The sequence below is a fragment of the Podarcis gaigeae genome (assembly GCF_964106915.1).
Source record: "Podarcis gaigeae genome assembly, chromosome: 5".
Lineage (NCBI taxonomy): Eukaryota > Metazoa > Chordata > Lepidosauria > Squamata > Lacertidae > Podarcis > Podarcis gaigeae.
Genome location: NC_139681.1, coordinates 39,207,372 through 39,227,614, shown reverse-complemented (window position 1 = coordinate 39,227,614; position 20,243 = coordinate 39,207,372). Strand labels below are relative to the sequence as shown.

The following is a 20,243-nucleotide window of genomic DNA, read 5'->3' as shown; positions in this document are numbered from 1 at the left end:
ATACTCATGGGATACTAACCGTGGACATTTATATGCACTTAAATTCTGTTGAATTCAATGGTGTAGAAGGGTACAAGATACTGCACTGGATTGTGCCCATGATCATGATGAAATTATCTAACCATTTTTCAGATGTACTTTCAGATAAATTATCCCAAAATGCCAGCTGTGACAAGAATATTAGCACCTCAGAGCTTCATAGCACGTAGATAAAGGAAAGCATAGGTAAAACATTTTAAGATACAGTATTCATACGAGAGCTACTGTTTTTCTATAACTCTGAAGCAGTGTTTTAGTTAGCTATTCTACTTTATAAGCAGCTTAGAGAAGTCTGTCCCTTTACAGCAAAAGGCTCTGAGGCTCTTTAAACCAATCTTTATCAGAATCCCCTTGGTATCAACACGCAGCAGCAAGCTTTAATTATACAAAAGTTGCTCGTGGACCTCAGAACACACAATCCATTGCCCCAATACAGTCAGTTGTGTGTCCCCATGGTTCAATGATATCACAAACACCATAATATCTGAGCCAATGGCAGTCATAGCTGGCTGACTTGTAAAGGGAATGAAGGCTCACTGTGACATGTGAAGGCCTCTTGCAAGCCCCAAGTGAACTGATTTGGTTTTATTGGCGTTAAAGAATCACTTGGCTGGAGTGAAAACGTGGCAAGTAGACAAAACAGAAGCAGAGGCTCTTATAAGAAGTTATACTGCCCACCACATTGGTGGATTTGTCAGCTAACAGGCTGTCAACTGTTAGATTTGTGTTGTTAACATTTTCACAGTTTCACAGGTGCTTCTATCACAACCTTTTGTGCTGAACAGGGAATTTCTATGCTTTTATCCTAAGCAAAAACCCAACAGCTAAGAATTCTGCGTGCAAAGTAATTTAATTAGTTTCAGATTTAAGTGGATTTGTACATTGCCCATGTAAAAGTGACCTATCAATTATGAATCTCTAGCAATTAAAGTTACCAACTGGATTGCTGTGCAGGAAGCTTTAATATGCAAAACAATGCATGGTCATTCTTTTCTTTTCTTTCTTTTTTTGGAGGAAGAGCTGAGATTATCTGAGCACTTGATTTCTAAAGCAGGCCAGGTGCAGAGAAAAACAAATTCCCAGAGTTGAATGCAAAATTGCTCTTCTGCCCAGAGAGATAAAAGCTGGGGAAGCACTTAGTAAGTGAAAGAATGTGCATCTGTTTACAATGACTCAGTGTTTAATTGTAGTAATGACTATGTGAACAACACCAATCACATTGGAAATCAATATTATAAATTTGGAATCTTTATGTTTACTTTATGGCTAATCCAGTCATTACTGCAGACATCTAAAGCAAACACTGCAGCTGTACCATGTTTAATTCATCAAGATGTTCTCTCAAGACTGACTGCCTCTCTGTTATCACCAAATAATTTTAGCTGAGCATCTGCCAAACTCTAGACTAGAGCATCCAGTTTTGCAAAGAACCATTAAAAGCCCCTCTTTAATTTGGCAAGCAAATCCACTTCTAGAGTTTCTTTGTAATAAAAGCAAGTATGAAACAAAATGTTCTGTGTTCCTACAGAAAGGCAACTGCCTTTAAAAAATGCAGGGGTATTTATTTATTTATTTATTTATTTATTTATTTATTTTCAGTAGATAAGCAACATAAACACCGCCTGGAACCCAAAGAGCCTTTTGGAGAGTTACAGGCCATATTCATACGTTACAAGCCAGAGGACCAGTTTCAGATGGCATATATAAATCTGTCTTACACAGAAGAAGCCAACAACTCCCCAAGGTCCTAGTTCTGCTACCTATGATTCTTTAACTGGGGTGGGGGTGGGGGTGGAGAACCTTGGGTCCTACAGTGTTGAAAGTAAATGCTTCCCCCCCCCCCCAAGCTATGAAACTAATCTGGTACAAACAAATGTTACACTGGATAGCAGCAGCAGTGGATCAAACGTCCTCCCTTCACAGAGAGAAGGAATTACAGTATACAATTTTGCACTGTGAATGGAAATAAACATTTTACAGTATCTGGAGGCAGCGCATGGAGGGTATAATCTCTACGTGAAGACATAAGAACAGTGCTCTCCCTAAATGTCTCACTGCTACACATCCAGTTTAGTCAGCTATTACTTGTCCTTCATATTCATGAACCCAGAAAAACCTACTTGGTCAATGTTATAGAGGGCTCATCCAGACTTCCTTTAGTGCCACATTTCTAGACACGGGTACAAGCTTTAAAGCTCCGTGTCTGAAGATTGGGTATTTGTTTTCCTTTGTCCCAGCGCTTTTCTTGGGAAAACTTGTGTTTTACTGCTAAATTGGAGCAAATGGCAATAGGATTTTCCATAGGTTGTCATTTGCTCTGATTCATCCATAAAATGTGGGCCAGGATGAGCCCTGAAAGGATACTAGGTTAGATTGTGATGTAAAACACACAAAGCTGTGAGCAGCCCAAATGAGTACAGTGGTACCTCAGTTTTCGAATGTCTGTGAACATGCCACGCGGCTTCCTCTGAATGCAAAATCCTGTGACCTAGCTGCCGGCTATTGAGTTTTCGGTTTTCGAAGGTCAAACGGTATTCTGGAACATTTGAAAACCAAGCTACCACTGTACCTCTTACAAGCTTCTTTCAAGTTGTAAGTGAGATGTGGCCTATTTTCATTAATATTAGAGAAAGGCTGCAACCCTATGCACACTTTCCTATTAGTAAATATCATGAGAGACTGACTTCTGAAGTAAACATTTATAGAATCTTTATAGAAAACACCATCGCCATCATTATTATTCACTGAATTTGTTAGTCACTTTACCTTGCCTAGGGAAATCCAAAGTGACTTACAACCAACCAACCAGACCAAAAAAACCTCACATAGATACATTAAAACCAGGAGGAAAAAGAAATACATTAAAAACATCCTGCCAACTTCTAAATGGCCATAGATTAAAGGCCAAAGGTCTGGTTATAGAGGAAAGTTCTGTTATGCTCCGTTCTTCCTCAGAGCAGTTTACCTCTGGTTCTCAGACTAGCTGTGTTTCAACAGCCAAACTGCACTATTGGCCTTTCAAGAATATTCTCTAGGCTTTGCTCTATTTTTATGAGAGTACATCTCCCTTCTTTGTGTGAGGTTTGTATAATTACTTAAGTCTCTGTTTGGCAAGAACAATGTAAGCTCATATAATATATTCCCTTGAGGATTAAAGAAACTAGGAAAATGAGAATGGGGGCCTTTTCTTCTCTCAGGCTCCAGCTTCTATTCAAAAGCTATTATTATCTAACTACATGTTTGAGTGGCAAGGCTTCGGTTTTCAAATCCATTTAGCTAAATCAGATGAAAATGTTTCCATAGGTTGGCTAAGTGAAATTTATCCATGATGGGCAAAGCAATCACTTTCCAAACTATGATTACTTCCTGACGAGGAGCTTCACTCCCCAACATGAAATCAAACAGATGCATTAGAAGTGGGCGGCAAAACAGACACGGGTCCAACTTTTGAAAGAAAGAAAGCTATCAGTCGCTGGTTTCATTTGGATGATCAGACTTCATCAGAGGTAGCCATGATATGAAGGATTTTTGTGCACCCACACATAGCTGCGTTGCCCCTCCTTTTGCAGAAGCAGTGAAACAAGCCAGAAAACTGCAGTTAACTATGGTTTCCCATTGCATCCAAAACTGAGAACAACACTTCATGGTTTCCAAACAAGCCAGGCTATCCAGCCAATTTTAAACCATGGCTTCATATCCTGGTTTATTTGGAAGCCATTAACCATAATTTCCAGGTTTCGGGATAGCAGGAGACTATAGTTAACTGCAGTTTTCTGACTTGTTTCACTCTTTGGCTAAGGGATGAGTGAATCATCTGCATGTGGATGCAGGAGGTTTATTCATATCTCAGTTTATTAAGCTGTGAAATCACTGACGTGTGGCCATTGCATCAGCAAACATAAATAAAAATATATAGTTTATTTGCACTTTTTGCATACTGCTGCTCTTGTGAAATATTTCACAGTAATTGCTTACTGACCTTTAATTAACCTAGCAATAAGAGGTCTATTGGCAGCCATTATGGTTTTCTGGGAGTTAACATTCTTACTGAAAGAATTGGATGCCACTGTTTGATACGACTGGGTTGAGCCAAGACAGACAGCACACAACATAAGGGAAGCTTTATGAATTCAACAATGCCATTTGAAAGTGTGGGGGGAGAAAGAGAATACCTTGGTTTTATCATATAACGCGTGATTATCCAGCATCATTTTCTTTTCGTGGGTAGCATATCTCCGCAGGTCACGTTCAAATTGCTACACAGACAGAAAAATCGCAACGATATGATAATAAACCAAAATGAATCTCCAAATTCAAACTCGCTGAAATGACACCTTTTAAGAAGAAATGGTGTTTTCCGATTTCAGTAAAGGGGAAAAAATGCATTCACAGCATATGATTTACCAAAGGCTCGTGTTGCAACACACTTCCCTGACTTGAAATTGATGCATTCAACAGATCTCCATCAATTTCGGCTACTTCGACTGATTCTTTAGAGCCGGCATTAAAAGAATGGGGAAGGCAAATTCGCCATCTACAAGGAAGTCTGTCAGGATCCCATTACTGTACAGATAACATTAAGAAATATGAAATTGCGATCATACATTACCCTCTTCTCTGTAATGAATGTAGCCTGCAGTTCATGCGAGCTCCGTAATGGATGCTCACCCAGAGGGACTGTCTTTTGACATGTAATACTACATCACATTAGCTTTGTCTGATACTAACTGCCTTGCCGATTGTTATAGTTTTATAAGAAGAGATAGTTTAATTTAAACACATACTGGACTCCATTTGCTTGTGACTCACACAATTTGTCTGAGTCTAAAAAGCTTAAGTGTTTGCACTTTTCCAGTGAGCACAGAAGTTTGCAAAGTGCTTGGCTGCAGCTATCTGCCTAAAGGCATTCACGCTGCTGCCAAAGGAACACACTGAACATAGCATTGTTTTCAGGCTTATATAGCATTCCAGTGCATGTCTGTTCAGAAATAAGTCCTATAGAGTTTGATGGGGCTCATTAATATCTGTTATTTCTTGAAAGGAGCAGTAACGGGACATATCAGGATCCCTGTCACAAACATGAATACTATGCAATATGGAAAGGGAGACATTAGGGTTTTCCAGTTCTGGTGCTTTCATTAAGGGGTCTTAGAAACTAGAAATTCCATTTTTAAAAGGAATTTTTAAATACTCAGCTGTCTTTTCAAAGAAGTACATTTGTAGTTCTCATGGTTGTTTGAGAATGCTTGGGAAATGTTAGCCACAATCTCGGGGAAAATAAATGTCTAGAGAATGGTCCCAGATGGCTCATCATTTCTGAAATATTTCAAATTCCACAAATCCCCAATGTGCCAAAGATTCATGATTAATTTTAAAATTAGGACTGATTTTTTAACAACTGCATTTTCTAACAATGTAAACAATTTCTTAACACCTAGCACAACCTAGTATGGAACCAGTACTGTGTAAAGGACAGAGAACTGAACCTGCACTGGGGTGATAGGGTTCAAATCCCCAATAAGCTAAAAAGCTCAATGACAAAACTTGGTCAGGTCACTATTTCTCAGACTAGTCAGAAAATAAAAGAGCACTCTCAACTCTTTGGTAGAAGAATGAGAGACACATTTAAAAATAAATAACCCCCACTGTGGACAATGGGAAACAATTAGAAAATGAAATATTGTTCAGATATATGGATCTTTCTATTATGCTGCAAATATCAGAATTTCGGCTGAGGTTTCAAATTAAGAAAGGGAGGTTACTTACCCTAGATCCACTCCATCCTAAGAGTGCAAATGCGTATTGTTCAAAGGGGCTTACAACGAGATCCACACGAATTGCTTTCCAGTCCTTCTTTCCTTCCTCAGCAGAAGCAACTGATGTAACAGAGTTGCCAAAGTCCACTTTTCCCTTGGGTAATTTTAAAATTATAAAGCACTTCTGAAAATTATCTAAACCATCAACTTTTTTGCTCGGCAGCTTTTTCTTCTCAAATGTAGATTCAATGAGATCATAGTATAAGACCAATCCCTAGAAAGAACACACAATTCAGATAATTAATTAATAGCTGAAATCAGAAGACTAGTAATGTAGGTTAATGCTCAATGGACAGCAAGTCTTAGGACCACCATACGACTATCTGAGAGTCATCATGCCCCAAGAGGAGGAGAAAGAGAAGACATAACAGCCTAATGAGCTGCCTCTCCACCCAGCTTTCCATTGTTCCAGCTGAGATGGTCACTTCCTCCTCCAACCATAACCATAAGGACAATCTCACTCTGAGTGGATGGGTAAAGGGAAAGCAGAACAACAATCTAGACCACCATTTAGTTCTCACCAGATGAAGGGGCCTTTCCCTTCTTCAAACACCACCTAGAGCAGCCTTTCTCAACCTGTGGGTCCCCAAATGTTGTTGAACTACAACTCCCATCACCCCTAGCTAGCAAGGCCAGAGCTCAGGGATGATGGGAGTTGTAGTCCAACAACATCTGGGGACCCACAGGTTGAGAACCGCTGACCTAGAGACACAACTTTTCTGGAAATTTTGGAGCCATGGAGAGTTTTCTAGGTGGTGGTGGAAAAGAAGGATTTTTGAGGGGGGGGGGATAAAAATATGCATTTCTTATTTTTACAGCCCTTTAACTTATCGGAAGTCACTTTGTTATTTCTAACATTTGAGTTTGCAAAATACATCCATGTCAATCACCTGCATATTGGCAACCACCACTATTCTACTAGCAGGATGCAAGTTGTGCTCTATGTGTGGGGTTTTCAAGAGAATCTTTATTGAGCCATTTCTACCCATTTTTGTCATCTGCTGCAATGTTGCTGTTGCTGTTGCTTTTGAATTTTGTTTTCTGAATCTCTTTCCTGTGACATGTTGCGGTGCATTCTGATGCCTCAGATGGGCAATCTCTCTTCTGCTTGTGTTCCTGCAAAGCTGCTGCCAGGGGAGTTGGAAGAGTCACCGCTGTGCTAGATGGGCAAATGACATAAGACTGTTTCCTATGTTCCTGCCAACAAACAGCTCTTCCCCGCTCCACCCCTTCCCTCTTTAAATTAGATTTCAAATCTGTAGGTGATGGTTCATAAGTTTATATATGCAAATCATTCCAATCTTATGCTCATGGAATGCAATATGTAATTAGCTCCACCTCCTGAAGCAGCACCTGGTTCTGACCCAGCCCAATACAGTGGTACCTTGGTTTACAACCATAATCCGTTCCGGAGGTCCGGTTGTAAACCAAAAAAGGTTGTAACCCAAAGCGTGCTTTCGCCAATGGGGCCTCCCCCCCAAATTGGTTGTAATAAAAAAAAGGGGGGACACACACCAAAACGGTTGTAATCCAAAACGGTTGCAAACCAAGGTACTAATGTACTTTGGTCTGACAAAGCAGATCCCACAAATCTGATTCTTCCCACTTTTTCCAGGCGCAAAATCCCATCACTGTGATTTTAATTTTTAACCACAATTCTGCAGATACCAAGAGAAACCCCTGAAATGATTCATTCATTACAGCAATCTTCGCTTCCAGTTTTGTAGCTTGGACCCTTCCAGGGAGCACTTCACTCCCTTAATCCAGGCAATTATAGGCCATTAAATAAGTTAGCAATAAAACATAGGTATGAAACATTCTTTCTCCCTTGCTGATTTAATAATATAAACTCAAGTGGATACGGTTTCAGAATCTGCGGATGGTGCTGTGTGGCAAATATGATGAGAAAGGCATTTTGGGAATGAATGCCTCTAAGTTATTCTTTACTGCCTCCCTATCATTAAATGGCTTAACAATTTGTAGAAGTAAGTAAGAACACACAAAGGCTAGAAACCTGCAAATAACCATATCATTGCTTTTCTTTTTCTTTTCTTTTTTTTAAATGCAATTAGGCAACAGTTACACGGATGCTGACTTCAGCAAGCAATTGAAATCTGACTCAAAGTCAGAATGCAACTTCTAAACAGTAATCAAGGCCTAGGATATATCCATTGAGACAATGTTTCTGATTAACTTAATTTGACGAGGCACCGGACAATACCCTTGTTTCACATAACACAGCTGAAGCAGCACTTCTCTAGGTTACAAATGGGGCCTTTTGTGAAGGCAGCTAGCCGTGAAAATCTTAAAATGCTCTAATCTGAGCATTGTAGTCCACAGAATATGAAATAAACAACACTTTTATGTCAGTTCCTCAAGCATCTCTCTCTACTCCCACCCCCATTTTAATATTCCTGCACTTGCAAAGGACTATATGCCAGATTTAAATTTTAGCTGAGGGTTATCATACAGACCATTTTAACATGGAGTTCAATTGTTCTGCTCAGTGTTAATACAAGGCAGTATTTCTGGCCTTTGGATAGACTTTTTAACATTAAAAAATGAAAAGTTTTTTCTTATATGAACCAACTGTTTGTCAAAATTGCCAGTTTTACACTAGTTTAAACATTGAAAAGTTTCCTCATTTTTTTGAGGAATAAAATTCTGGAAGCTACTGCAGGGTTAGCTTATTATCTAGACTAATAGGGTGCCATTCAGAATATGTCAAGTCACCTTATAGCCTTTGTGAAGACTTGAAATTGTTTCAGCCATTTTGTATTATGTTTTTAGGGTTTTGTGGTCTATTTTTAAGGTTTGGGATGGGGAAACAATTTCATAAAGTGTTGTATAATGGACAGATGGCATACTGATGTTATTATGTGATCGTATTTATGGATTCCAAACTGCATTCCTATTTTGTTTGCTGTGACTCACCTAGAAGCTTCAGTTTAGGTGACATACAGATTTAATTAATAGAAATGTGGTTCTTTTAGATATGGGCTGCTCTATGCAAGGGGGTGGAACATTCACAAGTTTAAGAGAAGAGAATGAATCCTAAATACTTGAAGACACAGAAACATAACAAATTTTGTAAAATGTAAACTTAACCAGGTCTGTACTCCCCTTTGGATTGAGTAAAAGGGTGGGAGGTGGAGTTGAGATAATGTAAAACTAGCAAATGGCATTGGGTAGAGAGATCTCAAAGTGTAGGGAAAGTTAGAACCACAATTAGGGTGCTATGAAGAGATGGCAGAAAGCAGCCAGAAGGCTGGAGTTGATGCAGACTCCCCAAAAAATGACAAGTGAAGAGCAGTATTTGTTATTCCAGTGGACAGACAAATCTGGGACTCAGGTCCACCTTCTGCCACTGCCATCCAACAAGCTCCAAGGTAGCAGTGAAGCTGGAACTTCAAGGTCGATCCTAGGGTCCCTTGTGCCCTTGGAAAGGAGCTGTATGGGAGGGGGGACACTATCTCTTGTGGCCTTGGTACAGAGTTCCACCAAGGCACCCAGAGGAGCCTGCATGACTCACCTGCCCACCCAGAGAAGCAGAGGTCCTAGCCACTCTGAGACAGAGTGGAGAGGCTTGGTTTTTGCATGCACACACACACACACACACACTGGGCCTGCACCCTTGGCAGGGGCCAACCTACCCAACCCTAAGGTACGCTCCTGAGAAAACCCATGCTCTCTTATCTCTTAAAGGAAATGTGTATTAAATGGAACAAACCATGAAGGCAGACCCCATGTGGTGAGCCTGAGTTGGAAACTTGGTAGTTTAGCTGGAGCAAGCTAGATTCTTCCCTGTGCTGGCTATCTTGACCTGAATGCCTTACAAATCATACTCAATGAAGTTGTGGCTTTCTCATCCCAGAGCCTTGTGTTTGTCTCTTCATTTCCATTGCTGCAGCAAATGCAGGCGTATTAACCATCCAAGACATGATAAATTATTAGCAGTTGATATACTACTGGCCCTGCTTTGTAAGCCCTCACCCAGCAGAGTTTACACTAAAAGAAAAAAGCCTAGAGAGGCATCGTTCATCATCACAACATCTTAGAGCATGCCAGGCCTCAGCGAGTGTAAAATGGCAACGTTCCATTGGCTCCCAGAGATGTTGTGCCAAGTCAGACCAGCTGAGGATTTGACCTAGACTCTCTTTCTAGCATAGCTTGACAAGCACAAATGCATCCATCTTTAGACAGCTGCTAAATCAGTCGGCATGAGTGAGACTGTAATTGTTTCACGTAGCAGGAAACCACTGTTCTAGCAACAAGAACAGGAGAAAATTATTAGGCTGGAAAAAATTACAAACTGCATAATTTTAGGGTCCATCTAATGTGCAAATCCCAAACTATCATTTAAGAGTTTGTTTTCAGTGACCAAGTTACAGCTTTATCCAAAATTGATTGTGCTGCAGAAAAAAAATATTGCCCTCAGTCTGTGCTAGTAAAACTATTAAGATGACTGAAAAAGAGTTTTTAGCACCACTAGATTTTCAGACCAGCCATTCAGTTAGGTATGAAGACCTTTCTCCTCCCACCCATTCACCCTAAGGAAGTTTGCAATTAAAAACCTGTCCTAATTTAAGGCAAGGCAATTTACACAGAGATGAAAAAACCTAAGGATAAAACCATGCTAATCCAGGCATTTCTTTTTAATCACAATAGTTAAACAATTATAGGATAAAATTCCAAGAACCCATGTATATTTGTATCCTGCTTTTCCACAAAATGGATATCAAGGTAGCCCAAATCAATGCTGCTACTACTACGATAAAATAATAAAATACAATATGAGAAACATAAAAAAACAAGGCAGGCAAAACACAAAATATACCATTGCTGACTATGTAAAATAAGAGAAATTATACAAATTTACCCAACGTGCATAAATGAATTCAGTTTTCCTTGGTGACAAATATTATTTCAGCCCTGAATATAGGTAGCCCTGGTGATATTACACCAGTGGCATAGAAATAACTCCAGTGATTTTAGAAGGGTATACAGCAGCTTTGACACATGGAAACCCACAACGCTGAAGCTCAAAGAGCTCCATGGACACACATTTAATTGAAGTTGTTTTCAGAGTACTCTGAAGACAATAGCTAAAAGCCTATAGATTTCCAATAGGACTCAAGATATTGATTTGAAGCCAAGGGCTATGCTTACAAAACAAAAGACATTATCCAGATGCAAGACTACCATTGACTTTCAATGGTTATTACTTTGGATATTATGCTTCATATTTCCGTTCTGAGGAAGCACATTATATGTAGCGTGCAATGGGGGAGAGGCAGATCAATGTCTCCTTCGAGCGACGGAGCCTGGTAGTACAGATCATAAAAGCAGGACAAGAGAGAGCGTGGCTAGACAGTGGGAATAGAGAGGCAACATTTTTGCTCTTGAGGTCTGTATTCCTTCAAGGGGGCCCTTCCTATCAGAGGGTCATGACGACTATGGGTAGAGTCGAGGCTAAGATTGGACAGGGCCACGATCTTTTATCTCTCATTTCTCTACCACCCTTTACTAAAGACATATAATTCTCCTACTCCAGGCCTCCTCGAGAGGGGTATTCTGACTGTGACACCAACTCCTAGAGGCCTTTGTTATTATCCCAAGCTATGCACTGAAATATAACACCAAATATGAAGGCTCTCTCAACATTTGCTTTTGTTGTTGGCATCTGTCTGTCTAGAGAGACAATGGAGTGTGCCTCCAGGGGTGAAGTGAAACCACTGGAGAATCACAGTGCCTGCTGTGGCCGCAGAGACCAGTAATTTGGTACTGCTGCCTCCCACATTGTTTCTGCTGCTTTACCGGCACTGAAGTGACCTCTCTGGGGCGTAACCTGGGCAGTATTACAAAGGTCCTGGGCTGCACATATGACAAGCCCCCCACTCTCAGCCTCTCTGATGTGGTCCAAAGGAAAGCAGAGCAATACGTTTGGCACTAGCTTAGCTGCAGAGTTGCCGGAAGGAGGTGTACATGACACCATCCAATCATCTTAGTTCCTGGCAACTCCCAGATCATTGGGTGGAAGAACATTTGCTTTAAAGTGCATCAATATATACTAATGTCTGGTCTATAGCATTCCAGATGGCAGCCCACAGCAAATTCATTTTATAAGGCCCATGTGGCATGTTTATAAAAGCATTAATGTAAAAGATAATCCATCAATTGCAATGCAGCTTTTCTGTTTTATTGTTACCCTTTTAAGTTGAGAGGCCCCTTTTTAGCCTCTGTTCCTAGACTCGCTTATCCCCAATGATGCCACATCAAAAAGCATCATAGGCCTGACTTACCCCTTTTGTTTTCAACTGCCTTTAAGAGGATGTGACAATGTTAAACTTTCAGCTGAGGAAAAGCAATGCTTCCAAACTACTGAACTGATGGGAGGGGTAGGTTTATTCATTGTTTACAAGTTAAATGCTGCAGAATTCTTTCTCAAGAAAACAGCTGAAAGAAAGTCAGCACTGTGACCTTAGTGGCTTTCTTTTTGATGCATTTTGGGCTTTGAAGTTGTTGCACGAAAGCAGGAAAGGAGTGAATACAGAGACAGGCTTGCTGTCACAAGTATAAAAGCATGCTTTCCATTTGCATAGCAATCAAAGATGCTTTTCAGAAAAGGCAGGGGGAGTATAGGTCTTTTTGTCTTTTTTTTGCATTTTGATATTTGTTGACAGCCGATTCCTTCAGCGCTGATGGTAGGAAAAGGGCTTAAGAGGACTGAAACAGGGTTGCAATCAGCTGAAAGAATGGGCAGCGAGGCAGCAGGTTCATGCTTTACAAACCATGGAAATTCCCAGGAGAATAATTGATTTCAACTTTCCCAATTGACAAATCACTACGTTATCACATATTCTGCCTTACTGTCCTTGGCTTGGATATTTCATTCTCAACTCAAAGCTTCATTCATGCATCTCTAAGTCTGTGCTGAAAGTGCTGAAAGCACATTCTTTCTACAATGGTTGTTGGCACCCATATGTCTCTGCTTTGAGAATTACAGTCAGTTTAAAATGAGGTCTATACAGGACTGGCCCTATAATGTGGCATGGAGAAGCAGCCGCCTCAGGTGGTAGAAGTTGCTGATACAACATTCCTTAAAAAAAAAATCTTTATTAAACATTCAACCACATATTTACACAACAATTTACCATGCTGAAATTTATGCATGTACACTACATGGAAAAAGGAAAAATGCATCGAAAAATAGAGAAAAAGAAAAAAGAAAATAAAGACTAAAGATAAGAAAGTTAAAATAAACTTCCGATTGTTCTCAAAAAAATGAATCTCATTTGTTATTTTTTACACAGTATCATGTTATTGTACTTTGTTTCCTTAATTTCCTTCGGAGAAAAATTCTTTAGTTTATTATCTATATATTACAAGAATCATCTGCCAGGAGATTTTTGCTATCATCGTAGTTTTTCAAATATTCTTTAAATACTATCCATTCTTTATTCACCCTCTGCATTGAGTATTCTCTAACTCTCCCCATCATTATTGCCACTTGGATGTATTCTGCCATTTTTACCTGCCATTCTGACTTTGTAGGTATAATTTAACTCTTCAAATTATACAGAATCCTGGCTGCAGATGTTGCATAAATAAAGAGTGGTCTTACTTCTTTCTTGATTTCAGTTGACATTATCCCTAATAAGAAGGCCTCTGGTCTTTTTGTGAATGGGAATTTGAGTATCTTTTTTAATTCATTATATACAATGTCCCAGAACTCTCTGTTTTTTTACATTCCCACCACATAACCGATGCTACATTCCTGTGGCCAGTCCACCTGCCCTGTTGCCTCTGCCACTGTTGGAGAAGCAGCACCAGAAATTCCTTAGGCTAAAACAGAGAGAGCCCAACTCAAATAAATAGGGGATCTCTGAAATTAGAGAAAAACTTTAGCACACAGTAGGACCTTTGAAAGGTGCTTGGTGTTCAGCCTTGTAATACTGAAATAGTGAGCACTTAACAGACAGAGCAGTTGGGAAATCTACTGAGAATCATTGAGATGGTGGAAGGTTCAGGAGAGTTCAAAGAAGAAGTAATGATTTGAGTAATGACAATCCTGATAAGAAAATATATAGCAGCCCCAAGCAACTTACTGAGAAGTTGTAAAGTTGGCCTGAGGGCTAAATTAGCAGAGAGAGCAGATCCAATACAGACTCAAATCAGGGAATGTGGTGATAAAATCAGAGACCCAGAGCTAAAGTGGCAGATTCAGCTCCTGAGACAAGTTTTCAGTTTCAGAGAGATGCGCTAAATCTCAGTAGAGACCAACAGAATGGGGCAGCTTGACTCTAACAAAAAGCACGGCAACTTTCACTTTAAAGGGGATATCCAGAGGGAAGAGAGAACGAAGAATTACAGTATTGATATTCATTCTCTCCTGGTTAGGAGAGATAATAGATATAGAGGAGATCCCACCCTTGGCTATTCGTAATGCAATGCAAACAGAATAGCTAGCAGAAAGGAGTCTCATCTCGGTAAGCCATCCAAGAAATACAGGAATAAAATTTATGAGCGCTCTGCTGAGAAATGCAGTGTTACAAAAGGCAAGAAGAATATAACAAATTCTGAAGCTACTGTCCTTGAGAAATTTCCTTTAGCCACTCTCAAAAATGACATGCCTTTAAAATGGTGACTGTGGATCAAACTACAAGCCTGCAGCTAAGCATGTGCTTTTTCTCTTAAACTCAAACATAAGTGCAAAAGGGCAAATCTGGATGAGGCTCACACAGGGAGGGGAGGTTTAATGTCCTCCCTCCCCAGCTGCAGCTGCCTCCACAGCAAATCAAAACAAAACTTTCTCCTAGTACAGTGGTACCTCAGGTTAAGAAATTAGTCTGGAGGTCTGTTCTTAACCTGAAACTGTTCTTAACCTGAAGCACCATTTTAGCTAATGGGGCCTCCCGCTGCCGCTGCACCACCACTTCGCAATTTCTGTTCTCATCCTGAAGCAAAGTTCTTAACCCGAGGTAATATTTCTGGGTTAGCGGAATCTGTAACCTGGAGCATATGTAACCTGAAGTGTATGTAACCAGAGGTACCACTGTATCTGATAGTTACATCATTTATTATTATTTATTATTTATTGAATTTGTATACCACCCTTCATCTGAAGATCACAGGGAAGCTCACAACATAAAAATACAAAATGAGAACACAAAGTACATAATAAAACCAAAAAACCCAATAACCTCCCCTTCCCAGCAACACATTTAAAAGGCATTTTAAGATAAATAAATAAGCAAAATCTGGACAATTTTGAAGTATGCTATTTTGTATTGTTGTCTAACAATGACTGTTCTGTTTTGTTTTTATTGCATTAAGGTACACTTATATTGAATTCATGGTATTATGAAACTCATAGAAAATCATAATCCAGACACTGACCAAACTCTGATTTGTCTTCAGCCAAATTTGTCTTTGTTTTGTTGCATCATGTGCCATTTCAGACCATCCCACCTCCCTCTGATGCCACTATTGCTCAATTCCTACATTGCCTTTTATTTTCAATAACTCACCTTTTTCTTTTAATAAAAATGCATGTAACTGATATAGACCATAAGGCTTATAAGCCATATCATTGCTCCCCATTCAGTGACCTGAGGCATTTTAGTGATGTCACTGCAATCTGAGTCAGAGGTATAGTGTTGTACAACTGGATTTTACTTAGAAAATAAACTTCAGAGAAAGAATGTAGTCATGTATCAACCCAGAGATTCTGCTGGTCATTCTGGCAAGCAAATGAGCAATTAAGTATCTCTGGTCAAGAAACAGCAAGATGAGCAGAATGCAATTAGTACCCTTTTCTATTTAGCACCCCTCGCAAATTAGCACAAGCCAATAAGTGTAATTGAAAATAACTTCTGGGGTGTTGATCGGAGCAGATAAAGTATTCAACATCTACCTACATTCATCAAGTTGAGAGTGCTGAACACAGTGATCTTACGACAATTTGTCCTACCTGCTTTTTCCAAAAGTCAATCACTAGGTGTAACAATTCATCCTCCTGACTTGATCCTGGAACTGTGATCAAAAAGTCTACATCATGTCCAGCTTTCTTGCCCCTGTCAATAACAAACAAGCAAAGCAGAATAAAACTCAGAGGTGCTCTGTCTTTGGGAGGAAAAAAACACCCATATAACTTTTTGCTGAGATCCAAGTCCAACTTTCAAAGACTCCTCCCACCCAGGCCTTATGAAAACAGCTTGCAGGATAAAATGATAGCAATGTTTCTTAAAACATAATCAAATTGAAATCTCCTATTTCTTTCACAAGGACTGTCACTGTTCTTTGTTAAGCAATAATTTAAAGGGCTTGATGTATTTCATCTCTTATTCAAACTAGATAATACAGATCTTTTGGGGCAAGGTGTGATGTTGCTTCTTTTTCTGTTAATCCTGAAAAAGAAGGCATTAGTCTTCTGTAAAGGAAATAATAATTGAGATACAGATACAGATCTAGACGTGTTTTATTAATCCAAGGCAGTAACTTCTGATAAGCCTGGCAGTCCTGTCACCATCTAACGTTCTGGTTTAAATGTTGATGGACATTTTAATTACAAAAAAAAGTGTCTAGTTGCAGGTAATTTTATTCTCTTTCTTTTCTGCTCACAATTCAGGTATTTCTTTCCTTTTACAATATAGGAGTAATGAAGGTCTTTTGTGTTTCAGTATTAATAATAGCTTTAGTGGAGTGCCTCAAATTCTAAGCACATTTATTTATATACCTGTCTGTAGCCAAGTACAGATCTCACCTGCTATTGCCATGGAAGAACAAAGATGAAGCACAAACACGTCTGCAGAGTGTTACTGAGAGGCTCGACCACACTGTCATTTTAAGTATGCCCCCTAACACCTTGGCCCCAGAGAATCCCCATGCTACCTGCAATTGGTACATCATGCAGAGGCTCAAGACAACCAAGAGCAATGTTGTAGTTTGACCCTGAATGATCAATGCAAAACTCTTACTAGTTATTCATACCAGGAAGAGCCCTCCAGAAAATGCAGATATAGTTCTATTCTTCCTGACTTCTAACTAATCAAGTCATAACAGACCAGGCACGAAGTAGTTTGACATATTTACAGGCCTGGTTAAGGAAATTCCATGCTTGGTTTGGCACTGCCGCCATTAGTAAGCTGCATTACCACCCGTAAGCAGTGCTTTTTTTCTTTAAAAAAATGTTTAGGGGTACCGTCATTTTCCTACTACCTAAATACATCACAGTACATATGAAGTACTTTCTACTCTTGAAATGCACTATATAAATGCTAAGTATTTTTATTAGTTATGTGATGGCTTCCAGAGTGAAGGCTTCATTGTTATCTATAAAGTCGTTTTCTTAAGGCATCATTGTGAAAGTATCACATGAAAAATGAAGCTGAAGTAATTATCTCTTCGATGCAGTTTAAAGAATAGACGCTCACCATATTTAGCTGGAATTTGACGGAGTGCTATTTCTCCTCCTAGCATATTAGAAAAACTTCACTAATGGAAGGACTCAAACACTCTTTTTGTGAAGCATGACAATCTGTCAAAACCTCACAAACTATTCAGTAATTTTCATGCTCATATAGAGTTCAAGTGCTTACAGGGGGAAACAATGGACTTCAATTTCTGTTCTTGCCTCCAGGTAAACTATCAGTTTGTTGTAAGCCCCCAACCTTTTGAACTGTAAGAAAAAGAACTAACAAAAAAAAGTCACAGGCCTGCAAGATTAAATGCTTACATTAACCAGATATGTGACATGAAAACATAAACAGAACAAAAAATGCAGTATCTGCAGAGTAAATTCAAGATGCTTTGGAAAGTTCCAGTCTTTAATTTGTCCCCTTACGGCACTCAGACATTTCAGTCCCTCAGAAACAGTTAGATGTCTTAGAATTGAAATTTTTAACCATTCCTTTTAATAACTAAAGATGTTGTCATGGAGGGTTATGCACGCCAGGTTCAATTTCGACTAGAAAGCTATCACTGCCCTTGCTAGGAGAAACAAGAAAAGATGCACAAATACATATTTTGCACCTCCAAAATATTTTGGCAGTTTTATATTCCTGTTATTCAATATGATATACAATATATCCTACTTCGAATTGCTTATAGATTTCAGTTGGAAATGATATTTAGGGTGGATATGCTAGCATGATGGTTAGAATTTGTGTGCTATTAAAAATGTTTCACCCTACAAGCAGCATTTCAGATGCATCCAAAGCTATTCATGAACTTCCCTGAATCACATCCTTCAATATCAAAACATTTTAAGAGTTCTGTGATCTGAAAGCACTAAATTATGAAAATAATACGTCATTAGGTATTTCATTACTACAGTGGAACCTTGGGTTACGTACTGTCCTCCTTACAAATGCTTCGGGTAACAAGCTCCGCTAACCCAGAAGTAGATGCCCCTAGTTGCAAACTTTGCCCCGGGATGCGAGCAGCAGTCAAGCGCCGGCGGTGCAGCAGCAGCAGGAGGCCCCATTAGTGAAAGCGCGCCTCATGTTAAGAACAGTTTTGGCTTAAGAACAGACCTCCGGAATGAATTAAGTTCATAACGGGAGGTACCACTGTACTGCAGATGTACAATATGCTCTTTATTTTCTTCAACTATACTAAAAAGCATGATGCTCTACATTGCTCCTAAAATAGTCTGGTTTAGTTACACTATACTTCACTTGAGGATTTATATTTAGGCTGCAGCCTTATATATGATTACCCAAGGCTGGATTAACCATTAAGCAAAATAAGCACGCATTTAGGGCATGAAGGTAAGGGGGGCACCAAAGAACTTTTTAATTGCCGGATTTACCATGGACAATATGGCGCAGCTGAACCAGATTCCACAAAAAAAGGCTCCCACAATATGTGTGTCATAAGTTCAGTGCAAGGGAAGGTTTTTTAATGTTTTGTTGTGTTTTTATATGTCTTGGAAGCCACCCAGAGTGTCTGGGGCAACCCTGTCAGATGGGGGGGGGGTACCTAAATCATCATCATAATCATCATAATCTGCAAAGATTACAGAGAAGGACATGAGAGCCTATCACAGCATTTAGGGCCAAACTATTCGTGACACAAATTGTATCATTTGTCCTTGAATGCAGGCCTTTTTCTTCCACAAATTGTCAGTGGTGGGCTGGGGTTGCGTCCAACTCGAACCTTGGTACAGTGTGGTAGAGGACTTTAGCACTCCCTCTTCCCACATTCTCATTCTGGGTTGAAAGTTCTGTGCCAGGAGTTTTCACGGAAAAAAGCTCCCGCTTTCTCCATCCTTCATCCAACCAAGCAATAGGCATGATCACAGTTTGAGGACACCTGAGGAGGGTGTGGAAAAGAGGCAGTGGGCAGTGTGGCCTGGGGAGAGAGAGAGAGTGGTCTAGAGCAGGCTTCCTCAACCTCAGCCCTCCAAATGTTTTTGGCCTACAACTCCCATGCTCCCTAGCTAGCAGGACCAGTGGTCAGGGAAGATGGGAATTGTAGTCTCAAAACATCTAGAGGGCTGAGGTTGAGGAAGCCTGGTCTAGAGCAAGGCAGAAGAGGCCAAGCAGAGAGGCCTGGATGGTTGCTTTCAGTCCCTGACCTGACAGACGCCCCTCCCCTATTCTTGAGCTTCTGCAATCATAGTTCACAGATTACTGATGATGAATAACATTTTGAGCAAAGAGGATGATGAAATAAGTGTTAGATATAAGCAATGTTGCATGCCTCCAGTCAGTTGAGAGCAGGGTTGAGACTAACAGATAGAGGAAAATACATGTTGTGATTTCCGACTCAACCCACAAGCTCTGTCCCTCAGCCCCGCTTTCTCCTGCAGGAGAAACCAGCTCTCACCTTGTAGGTTTGAAATCCTTGTAAATTTGAAGAAACTGGAAGTAAAGAATCCCCCCCCCCCTTACTAACAGGCCCTCGGTGTGTTTTATTTATTCTTTTTAAGTAATTTTAGAGCGATGTGTGAATGAGGCAGAACAAGCGGTGGAGGGACTGGGCAGAGCCAGCTTCCAAGCTGTTAACACTGCTATAAACCATAAGCCACCCATTTTATTTTTTAAAAAACCTAAGAATGAGAGCAGTAGCTGGAGTCACATGCCTATTTCACAAATTCAAACTGCATTAGCAGTGCTAATAGATAGCTTTACCTCAATCATTTCAATGGGTGAGGGAGAATCAACTGAAAAATAGCCTTCAGAAAATGATAGCTATTAGGCAGCTGAAATAATTTAGGGTTATGATGGGTGCTTTTTTAAAAAATAAGTAAGTTATTTATTCCACAAAGGAGCCAATAATCAGCCAGGAGAATCCCAGACCTCAAACAACTGAGATACTCAGAATGTCACGTGTAGAGTTTGTACAAAGCCTCACATGCAAACACCAACCAAGTTTGGATCT

General features: G+C 39.9%; 1 protein-coding gene across 1 annotated transcript in view; it reads right to left on the bottom strand.

Moving 5' to 3' along the window:
• The window catches only part of DNTT (DNA nucleotidylexotransferase), a gene marked incomplete at its 5' end in the record, with an annotated part of 100,967 nt that overhangs the window by 11,271 nt on the left and 69,453 nt on the right, over nucleotides 1-20,243 (bottom strand). The window contains 3 exons of the mRNA XM_083738607.1: nucleotides 4,212-4,295; nucleotides 5,806-6,069; nucleotides 15,829-15,931. Coding sequence (XP_083594733.1) covers nucleotides 4,212-4,295; nucleotides 5,806-6,069; nucleotides 15,829-15,931 — 451 coding nt within the window. The remainder of the gene's footprint in view (nucleotides 1-4,211; nucleotides 4,296-5,805; nucleotides 6,070-15,828; nucleotides 15,932-20,243) is intronic.